This window comes from Capsella rubella, unplaced genomic scaffold (genome assembly GCF_000375325.1).
Source record: "Capsella rubella cultivar Monte Gargano unplaced genomic scaffold, Caprub1_0 scaffold_4, whole genome shotgun sequence".
Lineage (NCBI taxonomy): Eukaryota > Viridiplantae > Streptophyta > Magnoliopsida > Brassicales > Brassicaceae > Capsella > Capsella rubella.
In genome coordinates, this window is record NW_006238920.1 from 9,170,752 (window position 1) to 9,190,667 (window position 19,916).

Below are 19,916 nucleotides of genomic sequence, written 5' to 3' on the forward strand. Positions count from 1 at the left end.
AGACCAAAACAAGAACCGAAATCAAACCGTGAAAAACGTGAAGCGTAGTGGCGTTCTGTTCCACGTTTACTCCATCATCACTGTCACTGATAACCCTAACTTCAGAATCTTCCGGCGCTTTTCTCAATTTTGGTGATATTAAGAATAAGTCTTCGTTCGCCGCCGGCTAGTTTTTGATGGCGGACCAATCTTCTGATAACGTTGACAAGATTTCGTCGGAAATGGAAGCTGTTTCCGTTTCATCAACTCAGGCATCTTCTTCGTCCGCTGGATTGCAGTGAGTTATCTTACCCATCATCAGTAATTTTAGTTTCTCTATTCATTTTGATTTTGGTTTGGATTATTTGATTTTCTCATGGAGATCAGAGCTTTCCCCTTAGTCCGGCTATAGTAATTTAGGAGTATGGGATTTTTAAAATTGAAAATTCTCCAATTCTGAAGTGTTGCATTGTTATCTGCTAATTGGTGTGGTGGATTGAAAATTTTTATTTAACTTCAGGATGAGTGAAGAGGCTGAGAAGAGATACCGAATTGTTAGGAGCATTGGTGAGGAATGCATACAGGAGGAAGAGCTTAAGAATCTTCTTGCTAAGAAGGCTGCTCCGATTTGCTATGATGGGTTTGAACCATCAGGAAGGATGCACATTGCTCAGGTTAGTTTATCTCCTGGAGTGTTTTTAGTTTAACTTTAGCTGCCATGTTAGTTAATTGTTGTCATGTATACTGTGTGCTACTTTGGTTTTCATTTACTCCATTACTTTATATGGGAAGCTTCGGCTAATCTGTTTTGTTCTGTTTTTTCCTGTTAGGGAGTGATGAAGGTCATTAATGTGAACAAAATGACTTCAGCTGGTTGCAGAGTGAAAATTTGGATTGCTGATTGGTTTGCTCAGCTGAACAACAAAATGGGTGGTGACTTGAAGAAAATCAGAGTGGTTGGAGAATACTTCCAAGAGATATGGAAGGCAGCTGGGATGGACAATGACAAAGTTGAGTTTTTGTGGTCGTCCGAAGAAATTAATTCTAAGGCGGATAAGTACTGGCCTCTTGTGATGGACATTGCTCGCAAAAACAAGCTCCCTAGAATTTTAAGGTTACTTTTTGTTCATCTTCTCCATGCTTGAGTCATTCTATTACGAAGGGAAACTGTGGGACTAAAATGTGTCTGTTTCTTGTCCTTGCAGATGTGTGCAGATTATGGGACGTAGTGAGACTGATGAACTGAGTGCTGCCCAAATCCTTTACCCATGCATGCAATGTGCAGATATATTTTTCCTTGAGGTAGCTTTATATGTATTTTGGATTTTGTCCTTTAGTTAAGACAGACTTTGCTTATGAACTCTGTTTTGGAAGTCATAGCTAGTTACTTGAAATCCAGAGTTTATTTCTTGTTTTATCTCACAGAAAGTCTACTATACTGTTGGAAAAATAACATGATAAAAGCTACAGACTGGAAAAAGTCGTGAATGATTGGCAGATTTTGTTGATGTATATAGTTGATTCTTACTTAGTGTAATGTTATATCTGTAGGCTGATATCTGCCAGCTTGGTATGGATCAAAGAAAAGTAAACGTGCTAGCCAGGGAATACTGTGATGACATAAAGAGGAAAAACAAACCAATAATCTTGTCGCACCGTATGCTTTGCATTTTCCTATTTGACTTCTGTTGTACCACAATTTTCATGGTCTAGCATTGTGTATCATCTTTTCGCTGTAATTTCTTGCAGATATGCTTCCTGGTCTCCAACAAGGACAAGAAAAGATGTCCAAAAGTGATCCATTATCTGCCATTTTTATGGAAGACGAAGAGGTAACTGTGATTTAAGCAAATCTTATAAGTTCATAAAAGTAGAGGAGTTTTACAGTTATTGACTAGTTTTGAAGGTCTTGTCGTCCTCAGGCTGAAGTTAATGTGAAGATCAAGAAAGCTTACTGTCCTCCAAAAATTGTGCAAGGCAACCCATGCCTTGAATACATCAAATACATTATTCTACCGTGGTTTGATGAATTCACAGTTGAGCGAAATGAAGAATATGGTGGTAACAAGTGAGTTTCTTACCCTTTTTTGCCTGAGATGCTTGTCCATTTTGTGGATTTTTAGATCCTATTTTGATTGCTGTAATCCTATAACATATGTCACAAAGATGGTGAAACTAATCCTGCTGTGGAATTTCTTCCATATGTTAGGACCTACAAAACCTTTGAAGATATTGCTACTGAATACGAAAGTGGTGAGTTGCACCCTGGGGATTTGAAGAAAGGCTTGATGAATGCGTTGAATAAGATTTTGCAAGTAAGTAAAACTTTATGTTAGCAAAAAAGTTAGAAACAATTGTTCGGCAAAATCCTTACCTCCTTTTACGAATAATGGCAGCCTGTTCGTGATCATTTCAAAACAGACGCACGCGCCAAGAATCTGCTCAAACAGATCAAGGTAACAAGAAAACATATTGTGTTTGCGGTTACGTATTTAATTCTACTACATAAGAAGCTATTTCTCACTCCTTTGGTTTTTGGTTTTGTGTAGGCTTACAGAGTCACCAGATAAAATGACAGAGCCAGAATGTGTCATTGTTTCGACGCTGTAAAACTCCTAGATTTTGTTTATTATTATATCAGATGCTATGCTTCTACAGTTCTACTAATTTACCATCTCCAGTATTGGGGTCAATAAAATACTTCTTTTTATGATAATGGTCTTGAGTAGTTTTAATGTCAGTATAAAAAAATTATCCTGTACTGTTGTTTTTTATATCTTTTCAAATTATGCTTTAAAACAAAATTAGGAAGAAATTATAATTTCGTAATTTGATATTATCTATAACATAGTTACACAAAGATCTTATCAGAAAAATATATATATTACTCAACTCAATAATATAGTTTGTTTATTTGGTCTTAGATTGACGTGGCTGCCTCAAACTGTCTTTTGTTTTCGTTCTTTTTCTTTTATCTTTAACTTTTTAAATTTTTATGAAAAGTTGAGAGAGTTTTGCACCAACAAACAAAAAAAAAGTTGAGAAAACAGTAAATTCCACTAAAAAGAATCATTAGAAGAAGGAGGAGAAGACTCACAAGTCTTCTATATTTAGGGCTTTCTTCTAAGAGATCGAAGAAGAAGAAAGAGATTTTGTTCAATTCGAGATTTTCCTCAGTCCCAATGGCGTCAAACACCAACAACGACAATTTCCAGCACAGACCACGCCAAAGAAACGGACCGCCTCCGCCGCGGCGTCAAGGGAGAAACCCGCCGCCTCCGTCGTCGTCAACGCGAACTTCTCAGAATCAGCCACAGCAGCAGACGACGCCGCAGGCGAAGAGGAAACCGGTGTTCGTGAAAGTGGATCAGCTTAAACCAGGAACGAGCGGCCACACTTTGACTGTTAAAGTCGTCGATCAGAATTCGGTACCTCAGAAGCCTGGTGCTGCTTCTTCTCATCTCCGACCTGCTCGGATCTCTGAGTGTCTCGTTGGTGATGAGACTGCTTGCATCCTCTTCACTGCTCGCAACGATCAAGGTGAGTTTATCCGAATCCTCTGTTGCAATATTTGATGTGATAATCTGTTTTTGAATTATATCTCTCAAAGCCTTAGACGATACTGTAAATTTTCTTAGTCTGATGCAAATTTGATGATCGCATTTCAAATTTCTTCATAGCTAGAAGAATTGATACTTGAAAGATCGTTAGAGTAGCTTCAAAACAGTGTAGCTAATTGTGGTAAGAACTCAAATATTGGATACTTGAAGCCTTTCTCCTGAGACCTACATTGACAATACTTAAACTCATCGCTAGAATTATATCTTTGTTGATTAAAGAAGGCGCTCTAGGATCTGCTTTGCTCAGATATTGAATTTGGTGGTTCATAGTGGATTACTTCACTTTTCTGGTGGGGGATAATTATAAGTCTTCTCTTGGTTTTAATTTGGTGGGTGTGTAGTGGACTTGATGAAACCAGGAGCTACTGTGAATCTCCGGAATGCAAAGATAGATATGTTCAAGGGATCAATGAGGCTAGCTGTTGACAAATGGGGTCGCATTGAGGTCACCGAACCCGTTGACATTACTGTTAAAGAAGACAACAATCTGTCCCTTGTGGAGTATGAGCTCGTCAATGTCGCTGAGGAATGATTCGCCACAATGAATGAATTTTGTTTTGCTACCGTGAAGGTGTATCATATTTTATCTTATGATGTGGCAAGTTTGCCTACCGGTGTATTTATGTTGATGTCTGGTTTTGGTGCACACGATATATCAATATCGGTAATTGTTGTACTCTTTTGAGTTTTGGATGCTTTTGTATGGTCCTTGAACAGAAATGTTAATGCAAAACTTGGTTAAAAGATTTATATGTCTTGGAAATAGGCATTTACATTTCCCAAATTGCGACTTCTAAGTTTTGATATTTTGATTGTGCAACACCCGCAAATAAAGAGAAGCTCGGATTGGGACCAAGCGTTTTTAAATTGTCAAACTGAACTGGTTGGTCTTTACAAATCTCATAATTTAGAGAGTCGATAAGGAATTCTATAATATTCATTCCTTAATGGACAATCTTGAAGGTCAAAACTGGATCTTATGACCTAAGAAGAAACATGACATCGCTACTGCCACTTCATCACCATGCTTTAAACTGCACCCATTCTTGCACTCCCTTTGAGTTTCATCATGCATCATCAATACAATCTGAGCACATTGAACATCATATCAGCATCCAGAAAACATAACCACATGTGGTTAGGCGGAACAAAGAGTGTAGAAGGATTCATGAAAGTTTCTATTGGCGATTCATGTGAAACACTATCACTATCATAAGAAAATCAACCCAGCATCAAGATTACCCTTTGCCTAACTCCAAAAAGAAGACATGGTAGATAGTTTACATCACTCTGGGTGATTGTCCTTCAATTATAATCTTGACATAGACCAAAGTTGAGATTTCTCCATTGAAATTTGGTTACACATTTATACTTTGCATCCACTTCAAGTTTTCATACCAAAACACCAAATTCGTAAGTGCATTTAAGAAGTAGAGTTGAACTTGTGGATACTGCAACAATATCCTAATGCGAACTACGAATCTCAGAACTGGAAACAATGCTCCACCTAACAGGAGAAAGCCTAACAGAACTACCCATTAAACTATATAAATGCCTCCATTTACTACTAATGTTGATCAACTTTAAGACCAACAATCTTCAAAAGTAACATACCAACTCTACACTTTAATCTACAAAAACTGTGCAAATCCGCAAGCATATGATGGATAAACATGACCAGTGCAAAAAAAAAAAAAAGGATACAGCTATGTATCACACTCACTAGTCACTATCTTCATCAGTCAATAATAAGATTGTTTTCACCAATTTCTCTGGTGAATCAGTCACTAAGTATGAAGTATCATATCCCTGAGACAAATAGAGTCTTTGACTAGAGAAGTACCTTGGAGGATCCAAATGGAGCGCCCTGAAGCTGAAAGCATCGAATTGAGCAAAGCAGAAGCAGTGGCCGTGTGGTACGGCAAAATCGTGTCAACGCAGCAGCTCAATTCCACCGGAGATCTTTCAATTTCAAAATGAATTATCAAAAACGAGCTAAACCGCGACCGTACGTAACCAATGTTTCGGAATCGTCTGAAGAAGGTACCACTCACTGTGTGATTACCTGAAAATGCGGTTAGAGAGAGGGCTCTGTTTAGGCATCTTAAACGTAGACCGCGCAGAAGAAGGCGTAGGCTTCGTCGACCTTAACGCGGCAACTGCGGCCCGACCTACACCGGAACGGAGGACGGATCTGGCGGCGGACATTGAAACTTTCCGATCCTCGTTGGGATTTAGGGAGTTTTGTGGGTTTAAAGGTTTCGTTTGGGTCAAAGCTTCGCACCTTACAACTCGTTGACGTTACTTACACGTGCAATGTGTTTGTTTCACGAGCGCGTGCATGTCACGTGACTATCGCTAATTCGAGACCTCCATCCTAAAACAAATTAACAAGTAACAACATGAGTTTTTTTTACTAATTATGTAGACCTATTATATGTGACTATTGAATCTAATTTTTGAAAAGGCCAATGTCATAGATTCTATAAAAATCTGTAGTCGGTGGTTTCACAAAGCATAGACTGATAGACAGGGAAAAATATTATTGTAGAAATGCAATAATAGAGTTTGCTTAATTATGTTTATTATGTTCGTTTTAAACCCTTTATAGAGTTTTTTTTTTTTTTTTTTGCATTTAACCCTTTATAGAGATTAGCATTAGAACATTAGCATAACAAGCATATCAGCATAAACTATTTTATTCTTTTCAAATTTTATATGCAGACAATTATATATTTTGACTGATAAGTGATAAAACCATATATCATAAGTCATAACTTAGTTTCACAAAAACAAAAACACTTGAACATATATAAAAGCAAATACTTAATATTGTTTCGTGTGGGCATGCTTATGGAGTGAACTGTTCTCCTTGCTCTTCCCCGAACATGTCGGGTTGTTGGTTGGAATCGTATGGATTCTTGAAGTTGGGTTTCTTCTCATTGTAATCGGTGGGTTTGTAGCTGTTATACTGATTCTGGTAGTAGCTGCCGTGGTTTCTGTCGTCGTCAAGGTCGTAGTAGTATTTACCATTCGCCATATACCTCGTGTCGCTCATCCCTTGTCTCTCTACGTTATTGCTATAACCCTTGTACGCCTCCTTCTCTCCCTTCTCCGCCCCGTAAGTATTGGAGTTTCCATAGTAGCTTGTGTCCTTGTTACCATAACCCTTGTACGCCTCCTTCTCTCTCTTATCCGTTCCGTAAGTATTGGAGTTTCCATAGTAGCTTGTGTCCTTGTTGCCATAACCCTTGTACGCCTCCTTCTCTCTCTTATCCGTCCCGTAAGTATCGGGGTTTCCGTAGTAGATCGTGTCCTTGTTGTCGTCGTAAATCTCGGTCGTCTTAGGATAGCTCTCTTTGTAGTTCTTGTAAGATTCGTGGGTTTGATCCGTTTCGCTTAGGCTTGGGGTAGAGAAAGAGTCGTCGTAATTAACTTTCTCACCGTCCTTGTTATTGTTCAGCTCTTCATTGTTGTTGTAGGTTGTCTCGTGACCGTACAAGCCATACCCGTTTTCGGACTGGGGGATAAAGGCAGGGTTCTGGTCATCTTGCTCTTTCTTCTCGTTGGTTTGGTTAGGGACAAGACTGTTAGGGTTTTGGTCTGTGGGGATTTCTCTTTGGAACTTACCAAAGGAGTAACTGTCTCTTGCACTGATTTGGGTTGAGAAAAGAACAAGTGTTAGAAGGAAGATGCATGAGCTAGTAGAAAAAGCCATGGTGATGTGAGTGTTATGGGATTGTGAGAGAAAGTGGGAGTGTTTCTTATATATAGGAAAGGTTTTTTTTATCATTAATTAGTTTTGATTCATTTAACTCATTTAAAAAAATAATTAGTGTGTAAATATATGGTTAGGTGAAAATAAGGAGTGGATTGGTAATAATGGTTGATGGAGGATCCATTGAGAAGAGATGATTTTCAAAAGAGGTAGCTCGACTTTTTGGGGCGCCTATGCATGCAGTTATTTTATCAGAAAATGGTAACTAAAAGCAAACCTGTGATTATGTGGGAGTCTAATACCTAATATGGTGATGTTTGTTAAAACACTTATGCGACAATGAACATGCAATTCACTTGGTGAACAACATATATGAAAAGTCTACATCCAAATGTTCTACACGTAATAATAACACTAAAACAGTAAATTATAAATGGCCTATATATTGAACTTTTGAAGTCGTTAGTAGCTAGTTATTTTCTCTTGAGGGAAGAAGAAAATTAGTTGACTTAATGAACAATAAAAGGAAAAAAGAAACCTGTTTTTTTTGGTTCTATGTCAACCAATAAAAAGAAAATTAGTTGACAAAGAAAAAAAGAAAGAGTGAAAACGAAGTTGCAAAGGGAGAAGTAGTAGTAGTAATAAGTAAGTGGAGACGAGAGAATTTGGGGTGCCCACCACAATAGTCAATAAGGACACCGACACGAATCATACAATTCAAGCTCTGCGAGCATATATACTAGATTTAAGAAACTATTGGTCTGGTGGTGGTGATCCCATAAATAAAGGGAACATAGCTCGTTCGTATTTCTTAAATACTTTTACCTAATACAAATGAATGCTTTACGAAAAATTCAAGCAACATTTTGACTTCTGTGAGAGTATGGGAGAGAGAGTTAGGTACTTCTCCTTTTCAGACAATATTAAGATAGATCTCAACTACCCAAATAACAAAACGAATTAAACGGCTCCACAAATCTTCTAGGGAAAAATAAACAAAATAAAATTAATCAATTATAAGAAAAAGATTTGGTTAAATGATTAGACCCACAAGATAGTACAAGCAAAGGTTTGATTATCCACATTTGCATAGATTTGTCAAAGTACTACTACATTACTTGTGGGCAGCATCGTGACTTGCCGTTGGAACTAACTTATAAGGTTTGGTGGGTTTACGAATTAGAGAACGATATAGAATCTAACCCAAATCCTAATCCTCACTGCAAAATTGACAACTATACACACTACATACTTCCAGTATCGGAGCTTCAATAAGAATTCTCACAGATAGAATGTTAGAGGAATGATTTTCCCTTGAATTATACATTGATGTACATGACTTTAAATAGCCAAAGAGGTTACAAGTAGTTCCACATTATATGGGATATACAAAACAATATATACGAGAATAACTAGAGATTGTAACAGAATATGAATATATTCTATCACCCTCCCTCAGGTGAAGCATCGGGTGCCCTGATGGTTAAGCTGTCTCTAAACTCATTAAATAAAGACGTTGGAAGACCCTTGGTGAAAATGTCTGCATATTGAAGTGAAGATGGCACATGAATGACTTTAACTTCTCCTATAGCAACCTTTTCTCGAACAAAGTGTATGTCAAGTTCAATATGTTTGGTTCGTTGATGTTGAACTGGATTGGAAGCCAAATATACTGAACTTATGTTGTCACAGTAAACCACTGAAGCCTTTACTACAGGGAGATGAAGTTCGCGCAGCAAATTTCGTAACCAAGTTAGTTCAGCAACTGCATTTGCAACTCCTTTGTACTCAGCCTCTGAACTTGATCTTGAGACTGTAGGCTGGCGTTTTGCTGACCAAGAAACCAAGTTTTGACCAAGGAAGACACAATACCCGGAAGTAGAACGCCGAGTGTCCGGACATCCGCCCCAGTCCGCGTCGGAGTACGCAGTTAGATTATTCACATCCGAGTAAGCTGTAAGAGTGTTGATACTACCGCGATATAATTGTAGGCCATGAGCTTTTGTGCCTTGTAAGTATCTGATGATTCTCTTCAGAGCATTCATATGCGGTATTCTTGGATCATGCATATACAAGCATATTTGATGAACTGCATAAGCTATATCGGGACGAGTGAATGTTAAATACTGTAGAGCTCCAGCTAGACGTCGATAGGTAGTCGGATCAGGGACTGGTTCACCTTTTGTTGCAGAAAGTTTGGACTTGAGATCAACTGGTGTTGCGCATGGTTTACAGTCTACCATTCCAGCCCTTGTGATGATATCTTGAGCATAGACGTGCTGACTTAGGAACAACCCTTTCTTATTGAAATCAGCCTTAACACCAAGAAAGTGATGTAACTTGCCGAGGTCTGACATTGGGAACTCATTCTTTAGCTTCTCTATAATCTGTTGCAGGAGACTTTTAGAAGAAGCTGTTAGCATTATATCATCAACGTACAGCAAAATATAAGCTAAGTGATTCCCGTGGTTAAACACAAAAAGAGAATTGTCTGCTTTGCTCATCACAAACCCAAGCTGCAGCAAAAATTTTGTGAAACGAGAATTCCAAGCTCGCGGTGCTTGTTTTAGACCATAGATAGCTTTTTGCAATTTGCAAACATGATTTGGGTATTCTTTGCTGACGAATCCCGGAGGCTGGTGCATATATACTGTCTCATTTAAGTCGCCTTGGAGAAAGGCATTTTTCACATCAAGCTGATGCATAGGCCAGTTCATTGCAACACCAACATTAAGCACTGCTCTAATAGTGGCTGGTTTTACTACAGGACTGAACGTCTCTGTGTAATCAACACCTTCCTCCTGTGATTTACCATTTGCGACCAGTCTTGCTTTATGTCTTGTAAGCACACCATCTGCATCATATTTGTGCCTGAAAAGCCACATAGATCGAACAATATTGACCTTTGGAGGTCTAGGCACCAAATTCCAACTTTTAGTCTTAATCATAGCATCATACTCATCTGTCATTGCTGGATTCCAATTTGGATCCTGAAGAGCTTGATTATGGCCGGCTGGAAGAGGAGATTTGGTGGAATGAATCAGAGAAATAACCTTCTTTTGCTTAGTTATTCCTGATTTTGATCGAGTTGTCATATTGTGGTGAGGAAGAGAAGGCACATTTGATGTAGCGTTTTGGGGAGGAGGAGGCACAGATTCAGCTTGTGTTATCGGAGTTTGAAGAATAGCTTTGAACACTGGAGAAGGATCAGCAATAGTATCAAGAAAGGTATACGATGTAGATTGATTTAAAAGTGTTTCAGCTGCTGGGAATTTTTCTTCATCAAAATTCACATGACGTGAAATTATGATTTTGTTTGTTTTTAATCAAGACATCGATAACCTTTGTGATGAGTTGGATAGCCAAGAAACAGACATGGTGTTGTTCTTGGAGAAAGTTTGGAGAGATTGGAATTGTTCAAATTTGGAGAACAAAGACATCCGAAAACGCGAAGATGATCGTAATTTGGATTTTTGTTGAAGAGAAGGCTGTAAGGAATCTGGTTTTTAATGGCTGTGGAAGGGATTATGTTTAGGATATGAACAGCAGCATTAAGAGCCTCAACCCAATAGGAAGGAGCTAGACGTGCTTGAAAAAGAAGAGCACGGATAGCATTGTTAATGGTTCGTATCATCCTCTCAGATTTGCCATTTTGTTGAGAGGTATGAGGACATGGGAATCTAACTTGAATTCCATTCTTATCAAAATAATCATGAAAGTTCTTGTTGTTATATTCTCCACCATTATCACATTGAAAAGAGATTATTTGGCTTTGGAATTGAGTTTTTATTATATTTGTGAAGTGAAGAAATTTTGAATAAACATCACTCTTTCTACGTATTGGATACGCCCAAAGATAGTGAGTGTATTCATCTAGAAACAGAACATAATACTTAATTCCACTTATGCTTGGAACTGGAGAAGTCCACACATCAGAGTGAACGATTTCAAACGGTTTGGTAACACTGGACATGGAAGGAATAAACGGCAATTTTATTTGTTTCCCCAAATAACAAGGTTCACAGGAAGTAGGAAGCTTGTTTTTATTACAATGAACCAAAGAGTTTGATAAAATCGATTGAAGAGAAGTGTTATTGATGTGAGCTAATCTCTTGTGCCATAGCGATGGAGTAGAGGCCAAAAAGGGCTGTGGAAGATGAGCTGGTGTTGTTTTGTGAAGCTGGAAGGGAGTAAAGGTCAACTTGGCTATCACATCGGAGCAGAGTTGTCCGAGTTTGAAGGTCCTTCACAGAAAAACCAAAAGGATCAAACTCAACCGAGCACCAGTTATCTTTAGTAAATTGACGAACGGAGATTAAATTTTTGACAATTTTGGGTGTGACAAGGACATTACGAAGATTTAAGGGTCGGGAAAGGCTTTTTATGGAGGAAGAGCCAACACAAGTGACAGGAATTTTGGAACCATTACCCACTATGACAGATTGAGAGTTGTTATGACTAAGAATAGATTGGAGGTTACCTGGCGAAGATGACAAATGAGCTGTTGAACCGGAGTCCATGATCCAAGGTGCAACATTTGGATCAACCAGTGTTTCAGTCATGTGAGGTCCAGGTTGTATTTCCATGAGATGTGCTTGCTGAAACTGAGTCGCCGGAGAAGACGACGGCATATGTGGACGGTACATGCCTTGTTGTTGATAAGGCATCCAGTTGCCATAGTAATTGGGCCATGACGTAAACGGGCCTTGCCAGAATGGGGGAGCAGCCCAACTAGCATAGTTTGGGCGAACTTGCTGAGAGTTGTTACGACCACCACCTCTGTTTTTGTTGCGTTTGTTTCCTCCTCTGTTGTAGTGATTCTGGTGTTGTTGCGATGGACGAGGATTCGTTGATGTAGTTGCAACAGTGAGAGCTGTCGTGGACGAGGAGTGATCGGTGTGATTGGCAGTGTGGCGATTTGTTTTCTTGAGGCGACTCTCCTCCATTTCCAACATTGATTTAGCAATCTCAAAAGTTGGAAAAGGATCCTTGTGTTTGATTACATTGATTATGTAATCAAACTTCTCATTCAGACCATTGAGCAAATACATGACTAATGTCATGTCGTTCACCGGAGCATCGACATTGGTAAGTAGATCGGCGAGTGATTTGATTTTCTGACAGTACTCCTGGATTGTCCGATCACCAATCTCTTGAGTACGCAGTTCATTATCAAGCTGGATCGCTCTTGCTTCCTTGTTGTTCCGAAATTGATTCTCCACGCGAAGCCAAATGTCTCGTGAAGTGCCACCCGTTTGGAAAGATGATCGGAACAGAGGAGGAGCGAGTGTACCGTAAATCCAAAGCTTGACCAGACCATCACGTTTGTACCAAGCGGCATCGTTAGCATTCGCCGGAAGTAGGCTGCCGTCTAAGTGCCCAAGAACGTCAAACGTGAGACAATGAGTGAGAAACAATTCACGCCAAGCGTCGTAATTGTGATCATCTAGATCAAGGATGAGAGGGATGTGAGATTTAATGTTTGTAACACCAAATGCTCGTTCGTGTGCAGCAGGAGCAGCCATTTGAGAAGAGAAAAGAAGATGAAGTAGAAGAAGAAGAAGAAGAAGAAGAAGAAGAAGAAGAAGAAGAAGAGATGAAGCGGAAGCGAAAAAAAAAAAAAAAAAAATCAGAAGCGAGCTTGCTCTGATACCATGTTAGAGAAATGATTTTCCCTTGAATTATACATTGATGTACATGACTTTAAATAGCCAAAGAGGTTACAAGTAGTTCCACATTATATGGGATATACAAAACAATATATACGAGAATAACTAGAGATTGTAACAGAATATGAATATATTCTATCATAGAAGACTGCACTTATTGATCTGAACAGAGAATTCTATTCTTTGAGAAACAAAACACTCAGAAATATACCATTCTGCTCAATGTACTTGTATCACTATTCAAAGTCCTTTATTGTTTAGTTGTGACAAATTGACAAATGACAATTACCACCACCCAACCTCTTTAAAGTTTTAAAGCCCCCAAATTTGTTCAACTTGTATTTGTGACCCGATCCAAACAAGAGAAACCAAACCGGATCAAACTGAACCAAATCAAACCAAACAAATTACCGGTTTTTTTTTTATGTTTCGTCTTCTTCTTTAATACAAAAACAGGAACAGAGTTAATAGTTTTACAATCAGGAAAGAAAAATGCGTCTTTAACAGATTCAAATTTACTCAGGAAGAGGATCCCATAACAAGAGAGTAAAGAGAAGCAAATTAGGAACCAAAAGAGGAATATAAGGATTCACTTCGTTCACCAATCTCTTCCTCCTCAGCCTCTTCCTCGCATACTCTCTCCTCTCCTCTTTCCCCCATTTCCCTTCATCCACTCCCATCGCCATCACCGCCGCCGCCGGCTGGTAATACGGGCAATTCGACCTCCACGAGGTATCCGGAAGCCCGAATCTCGATACCCTTTTGAGGATTTGAGAAACCCACCATTGACGGAGATGCTTCTGCGAATAGATCGGAGGGTAATCCCACGAGGTGTAGTTTGGGACTAGGGATCCGATTAAGAACTGGGAGTGAAGTGATGGTTTTGTTGTTGGGTTTGTGAGTATGTGTGTCACCGCTTGTAGTCTCTGTTCCCATGTCGTCTCCTCCATTGTTTTGGATTCAGATTATTTTGAGTGGCAGAGCGTGAGAATTGGTGTTATCTGACTCTTTTCCGGTTGAAATGTGAATTGAACCGGAAATAACCGGATGATACAAACAAAAAGAACACTGAACCAGAAACAACGACACTTTTTAAAACTTGAACCTAATAAAAAAACCATTCTTGCAACAAGTTTTACAAGTCTCCCACATAAGTCATCATCAACTTGTGACATTCCAAAAGTTAGCAGCAAGTCGTCACCATAATAAATCAACTAAAAATAAGAACTTTACTTAAGCCACAAGCAAATAAACACACATAAATGATAAAACCAAAAGAACCCTAGAGAGCAATGTCTAGCAACATGTCTCTCATTGCGTAGATGTCCCTTCCTTGCGGACGATGATGATTGCTTTGCACAGCTGAAGCACCTTTCATCGGATTGCCTTCAACACACGGGACAACCGTCGGAGATACAACTGATGTGGTCTCTTCTGTTAACGGGAAACCAAACAGCCTGCACCTGCCTGAACCTCCGTGATGATCCTCCAGACGTCCGTTTGGACTGTTCGAGTTGGTCATCAGTACGGAAGAGGGTGATGACGACACAGATGGGGGGAGGATACGGGTGCTAAAGTTCTGGAACGGACCACACCATATGTTCCTCTGGCTCAACCCATGCTGCCGATGATGATCGGTTATTGAGTAAGCGGGAACTGTTTCTTGACCTTGCAAGACCTTATGGAACCCATAAGACTCACCAAATTCTGTTCCTTTGAAGCGGCCTCTCCTGGCACCAGCTCCATCATCAGAACAAGTGTTGATAAAACCCGGAAAAATTTCTTGACCTTGCAAGACCCTCTGGAATCTCAAAGATTCCTCAAAGTCTGTGGCACGAATCCCCTCTGAAACATAGCAGAAAACATTAGACTATAGGCGAGAGAAGATGGTTTAAGCGGTAGGATGTGTTTGTCAAGTAGATGAGTACCAGAGACAGGAATGTCAGGCTTTCCTGAGGAAAAGCCAATCCTGCTTCTTTTGGGACCAGTTGTTACGAAGCTGCCTGAATTGGAGATTGAACCAGATGGTTCGATCTCCCATGGTGAGACACGCTGTTGATGCCCATTTGCCTCAATGTCATCCCACCTTACCTGATTATGATGTCAAAACACAATTTCAGACTTTGAGAATGAGAACCGAGCTTATGTGGATATATATAAAATAGGTAAACTCTCAAACTAAGCTTAGTGACTTCTTAAAACATCATAAATCATAGCTTACCAAAAGGCATCTCCATTTAGAGCCAGGCCACCTGATAGGATCCAAATCGCTGATTCCAGTTATAATCCCAGGGGATCTGACCAAACAGGCTAAACAGTTTACAGAGATGGGCATATTAAAACTAAGGTGTGGCAATATTTTCTTAAAGCTTGAGCTATAACCTTCTTTCAGAGGCATCTTCAGACTCAACCCTTGCTTTGAATCTCATACCGATACAAAATGGATAGTCAACAATCTTCAAGAACTTAGGTGCAGGGATTATGAAATTTGACCAGCTTGCCCTGAAAATGTTTATAGATTGCAATTTCAGTAAACTAGTATTAACGCAAGCTTCATGGCTATAATTGTTTTAACAAACATAGTACAGTATGTAACTGAGACTCAGATAAGAATAAACTCTCTGGACACAATCACCAAGAACAATACACCACATTGTGGTCGGAGCTTACTTGGGGTTGTAGTAAATGCTGAAAACGCTATGGGTCGATATGGCATGAGCTACTTCAGCGAAATTGTTGTGGTTCATATTTTGATTATATTGAGCCGAGAGAGCAGCGGTGCCTTCGATTTGAGAAGCTCTTCTAACCCCCAGTCGCAGTTTGCCATCATCACCTCTATATCAGAGAAACACATATATCACAACTCCTCTTAACAGGAAATCAAAGAGGTCGTGCAGTGGGAAAACATAGAAGCTTCATTTTACTACCTAAGGAAAAGCACAGCATCTCCGGAGACAAGCTTCTTCTTGTTCACAAATGCACTCCACCCAGTTGTGAGCAAATGCCTCCTAGGTTGCCCTAAAATCACTCAAAACAATTCAAGATTTCCATCAACTATCTCAAGGCAAGATGAAGCAATATAAGGCAACAAACTTACCTCGATAAATATGGCGAAATCGCCACTCTAGGCCATGAAGATCCCTAGCAAGAAGCTCCTGAGAAGGCCGGGGCTGGCTATAGTCCTACATAACAATGTGATTATGCAGATAAATCTCTCACCATGAGCTAATAAAGAGCATCTAGAACACAATGTGCAATGTTAGTCTTACTACTGAATCTACAGAGAGTGGATAAATTACCAGAGGAGGGAAGCAATCCTCAGCAGCTCGGCGAGGAACAGAGAAGCCTCCATGGGTGCTTGTATCAGAAGCAGTGAGGGTTTTGCAAAACATGTGAGGAGTATTTGACCTCTTAAGAACTTCATAATCTTCCTCTCCAGCATCAATGTCAATAATTCCTTCACGCACCTTCCGCTCAATGTCCTGTATATCAATCAACTCAAAATCTAAACTCAAAATCTAAATCCAAAACACGAGAGCTAAAAAAAATGCTCACCTCGGACTCAGGAAGAAGAGAAACTTGAGCATAGACTTCATCGGTAGTCGTCTCTGCCTACGAAATCAAATTCCCCCACATTTTGTTTATTAATCCTCACAACAACAAAAGTGTAAACCTTTAAAGGAATTCGAAATGTACTGAAAGCAATTGCCATCAAAATGGAGAAAAAAGGAAACTTTGAACTCAAATTCATAGGCACGAAAGAAAAAGCAGCAGAGAATTTTTTGGGGATTTCAAGAGTTCATCACTTCATCATCAAAATGCCACAAGAAGATATGCAAATGGAGCAAAAAGGGAAACTTTTCCCCCAACAACATAAATTCGTTTGTCTCAAACAATTCAATAACCAAGAGGCACAAATCTCCATACTGTATCGAAAACTCCAACTTCAGATTCACCAAACATAATTTAAAAAACAAAATCAAAAAAACAAAACAAACCCCCATACCTCTGCTTCAAGAGCAGATAAGAGAACATAAATGAAGAAAACAAAAAAAAAATAGAAAGAGAGAGAGGATTATAAAGAAAGAGAGAGAGAGATAGATACGTGAAGCTTAACATCGAGAATACGACAGAACACGTGAGGAGGTAGCCCGTAAATCGCGGCGGAGAAATCGGGGGCTTGTTCCAAATGTCCCTGAGGGAAATACAACACAAGGCTTCCTCTTTTTGGGAGAGAGATGAGGGGTCCAGCACAAGCATGCCACAGCTCAAGACATACCCCTCCACCAGAGCTCGAAGACACCGCAGAAGCAGAAGCTGACGAAGACGAAGTAGGTGAGACAGACCCAGAAGCTGAAGACGGTGTTTGCGTTAGCGTTTCGTCTTCCTCCGTCTCCATCACGTTCAGATCGATTAAACCACCCATTATAGAGAGAGAGACAGAGATAAAGATAAGAGCTTTATTATAAAAAGAAAGAAAGAAAGAAAATTTCAGAGGAGTTTCTTCATGACTTTACCCTCTAAGCCAAAAGAAGAGAGACTAGCACAGTGATGAGTGAGTGAGTCTTTAAGCCGTGGAGAAAAAAGGGTTTTCAACCCAAGAAGAAAAGAAAAAAATAAAAGGTCAAAAAAAAGTTTTTAAATATTTTTAATGTTTATGACAATGTTAAAGAGAGAAGAGAGAAGAGAGAAGAGAGAGAGAGGATCAGAACAGAACAGTACTGAGTGCTCTCTGAACAGTGTGCTCTCTGCTACGTCTGGTGACTGATGTGTGTGGTGTGGCTTTTAGACCTTTTGTGCGTGGAGAGAGACATTAGATGGATTAGATTTTTTGCTTTTTTGCTTTCTTTTTTATTTATCTTTTACACAACAGTTTCTTTGCAATCTTGATCAATACTTGTTGGATATTTTTCTCTGAAATGATTATAGTTACAAGTAGATATTGGATATATCATTAGTATATACTATACTATATAATAAGATCTGCAAGAATAATGAATGAGCTTAATAAACTACGGGTTTTTTTTTCTCTTGTTTGTCGTCGTCTCTTTGAATCATTTGTTTTTTTTTTTTCTTTCTATTATGGTGTGGGAGAGATAAAAGAATGATTCAATACTGGTGGCATGCTTTTAGGGATTGATGCACATTAGTGAATGAATACTACAGTAGTTTATAATTATTTATCCATTATTATATAACTAGTATATGTAGTTCATGTGTTTTTGTGTCTGTGGTGTAGATTTGGATTACCGTTATTATATTCTACGTTCTCTTAAAAAAAATAGTAGTATATCTCTAGTGATTATAATATAAAGTACGATAGGTCGAATAAATTGATGGATACACAAGCTAAGTCGTTCAGAATTTTCTAAATAAAACATACCAAATGAGATTTATTGTGAAAAACAGGAAGAAGTATTGGTGGATTATAAGTACAGGGGGGTAGGGGTCCATAAACGGGGTAAGGGACATATTGAGAGAAACAAATGGTAAGAGATTATATATGTTTTTGGTAAGATGAGGTTTCGAAAATTCTTATGTTTATGTCTACCCAGATAAAGGAACTAACCTAATCATGGATATATACCCACATTTTTGAATTTATATTAATTAAGATCTTAATTACACATGCAAACATAAAATATACTTGTTTGCCTTTATAGTTTATTTGTATCATCCATGCACTCCTTTCAGTTTTATTAGAATAAGAAGACTATTAATGTTGTTGTAAGCTATAGTATTTATTAAATGGGAAACTAAATAAAGTAGAATTTGATGAAACACTTGTGATAAATCTACGAGTATGTAGTTTTAAGTAGGTGTAGAAAGAAGTTAAACATAACCAAACCACACACATGAAAAGTAAGTATAGCTAACAACATTGAGCGCAAGTACATCCGAACTATATTATAGTTTCTTTCTTTAATTGCCCATTGCGAGAGGATGACTCTCATCACAAAACCCACCACACCAAATCAACAATGTAAAAGCAAACAAGAAGAGACGGAACAATAATGAGAAGTACAAAAGAAAATACAAGAGACAAGCAAGGGTAGAAGTGTAAGAGAAAGAATCTGTAAAAAAGGACAAGTTGAGAGGTAAAGAAGAAGAAAAAAGTGAGAAGAAAGGTCCTTAAATTGGGAGTGTCATAAATTACAAAGAACCCGAGGATCAGGGGGGACTTTTCTTTCTCTCTTTCTTTTTCACTGATATATATATATTTTTTTTTTGGGTGAACACGCGAGACAGTGTAGATGTATAATAGATACAGCTAGTTAGTAAGAGAGAGAGGCAGCAACAACAACAACAACAACAAAAAGAGAAGAGAGGGGTGTTAGGTTAGGTTGGGATGGGGCAGGACCCGGACAAAACGGGTTAGAAATCCAAATAACCCAATTGGTTAAAGCCCCGACATCTGTTTCCTATCTTCTTTTGGAAAGTCTCGAGCCTCTCTCTCTCACTCTCACAGTCTCACACCTTCACGCTCCTCTCTCTTTGCACGTCCTCTCCACTCTCTCTCTCTCTCTCTCTCTCTCTTCTCCTTTGTTAAATTTTTGAGTCTTCTTTTTTTTTTTACCCGTTCTAGACACTGTTCACTTCACTTACTTCTTCTTCTCTCTTTCTCTCTATCTCTCTTCTCTTTTGCAGAAGAGCTTCTTGGGTTATAGCTTAGCTTTAGCCCCACATATTTCTCATTCAATGCTTTGCTTTCGTTTTATTTCTTCGAGGGGGTTGCCTTTGCTCCACGATTTTTTCCCTCCTCCCAATGTTTTTTATATTTTGCAGATTGTGATTGATAAAGGGGAACTATCATGTATCAACTAGCTAAGCTACTTTTCATTTATAGTATATACTTCCAAGAAAAATGTTTTATCCGCAACAAATAAATAAAAAAGTATTATGAATGTCACACATGTGATCGGTATTGTA

General features: G+C 38.8%; 8 protein-coding genes across 12 annotated transcripts; 2 read left to right on the forward strand and 6 right to left on the reverse strand.

Annotated features, from left to right (window-relative positions):
- Positions 1–92: 92 nt before the first annotated feature.
- LOC17890237 (tyrosine--tRNA ligase 1, cytoplasmic) lies at positions 93–2,740 on the forward strand. Its single transcript, XM_006294331.2, has 10 exons — positions 93–277; positions 500–653; positions 810–1,093; positions 1,185–1,281; positions 1,531–1,636; positions 1,729–1,811; positions 1,902–2,047; positions 2,189–2,294; positions 2,376–2,435; positions 2,529–2,740. The coding sequence occupies exons 1-10, from the start codon at positions 177–179 to the stop codon at positions 2,547–2,549; spliced, it is 1,158 nt and encodes a 385-aa protein (XP_006294393.1). The 5' UTR covers positions 93–176; the 3' UTR covers positions 2,550–2,740.
- Positions 2,741–2,990: 250 nt separating this feature from the next.
- LOC17890204 (uncharacterized protein At4g28440) lies at positions 2,991–4,349 on the forward strand. The gene is made up of 2 exons (XM_006295014.2): positions 2,991–3,519; positions 3,941–4,349. The coding sequence occupies exons 1-2, from the start codon at positions 3,162–3,164 to the stop codon at positions 4,129–4,131; spliced, it is 549 nt and encodes a 182-aa protein (XP_006295076.1). The 5' UTR covers positions 2,991–3,161; the 3' UTR covers positions 4,132–4,349.
- An 80-nt stretch (positions 4,350–4,429) lies between these two features.
- On the reverse strand, positions 4,430–5,840 carry LOC17889145 (protein NUCLEAR FUSION DEFECTIVE 6, chloroplastic/mitochondrial). The gene is made up of 3 exons (XM_006295258.2): positions 5,665–5,840; positions 5,443–5,561; positions 4,430–4,686 (listed from the first exon to the last, which is right to left on the reverse strand). The coding sequence occupies exons 1-3, from the start codon at positions 5,805–5,807 to the stop codon at positions 4,667–4,669; spliced, it is 282 nt and encodes a 93-aa protein (XP_006295320.1). The 5' UTR covers positions 5,808–5,840; the 3' UTR covers positions 4,430–4,666.
- Positions 5,841–6,282: 442 nt separating this feature from the next.
- On the reverse strand, positions 6,283–7,626 carry LOC17889292 (protein E6). The gene has a single exon (XM_006294667.2). The coding sequence runs from the start codon at positions 7,390–7,392 to the stop codon at positions 6,451–6,453; it is 942 nt and encodes a 313-aa protein (XP_006294729.2). The 5' UTR covers positions 7,393–7,626; the 3' UTR covers positions 6,283–6,450.
- Positions 7,627–8,642: 1,016 nt separating this feature from the next.
- LOC111831153 (uncharacterized mitochondrial protein AtMg00810-like) lies at positions 8,643–11,969 on the reverse strand. 4 transcript variants are annotated; one of them, XM_023784843.1, is made up of 3 exons: positions 11,798–11,969; positions 9,497–9,704; positions 8,643–9,415 (listed from the first exon to the last, which is right to left on the reverse strand). In XM_023784843.1, exons 1-3 carry the CDS (start codon positions 11,852–11,854, stop codon positions 8,763–8,765), a joined length of 918 nt encoding a protein of 305 aa, XP_023640611.1. In that variant the 5' UTR covers positions 11,855–11,969; the 3' UTR covers positions 8,643–8,762. The 4 variants fall into 4 exon arrangements, 3 of the variants coding, with proteins under 3 accessions (XP_023640611.1, XP_023640612.1, XP_023640610.1); XM_023784844.1 differs by having other exon boundaries at positions 9,497–9,717; positions 11,798–11,877; XM_023784842.1 differs by having other exon boundaries at positions 8,643–9,704.
- Positions 11,970–11,978: 9 nt separating this feature from the next.
- Positions 11,979–12,842, reverse strand: LOC17889790 (the record flags this gene model as incomplete). The annotated part of the gene is made up of 1 exon (XM_006296299.2): positions 11,979–12,842. A coding segment is annotated over exon 1 (864 nt), but the record flags the coding sequence as incomplete, so codon positions are not given.
- A 531-nt stretch (positions 12,843–13,373) lies between these two features.
- LOC17889412 lies at positions 13,374–13,967 on the reverse strand. The gene has a single exon (XM_006296223.2). The coding sequence runs from the start codon at positions 13,934–13,936 to the stop codon at positions 13,502–13,504; it is 435 nt and encodes a 144-aa protein (XP_006296285.1). The 5' UTR covers positions 13,937–13,967; the 3' UTR covers positions 13,374–13,501.
- Positions 13,968–14,085: 118 nt separating this feature from the next.
- LOC17889755 (auxin response factor 3) lies at positions 14,086–17,759 on the reverse strand. Of its 2 annotated transcripts, none has more exons than XM_006295977.2 (10): positions 17,092–17,759; positions 16,542–16,598; positions 16,286–16,468; positions 16,084–16,168; positions 15,914–16,004; positions 15,657–15,821; positions 15,369–15,488; positions 15,208–15,283; positions 14,915–15,077; positions 14,086–14,831 (listed from the first exon to the last, which is right to left on the reverse strand). In XM_006295977.2, exons 1-10 carry the CDS (start codon positions 17,410–17,412, stop codon positions 14,269–14,271), a joined length of 1,824 nt encoding a protein of 607 aa, XP_006296039.1. In that variant the 5' UTR covers positions 17,413–17,759; the 3' UTR covers positions 14,086–14,268. The 2 variants fall into 2 exon arrangements, with proteins under 2 accessions (XP_006296039.1, XP_023639876.1); XM_023784108.1 differs by lacking the exon at positions 17,092–17,759 and adding an exon at positions 16,993–17,024.
- Between the last annotated feature and the right edge of the window lie 2,157 nt (positions 17,760–19,916).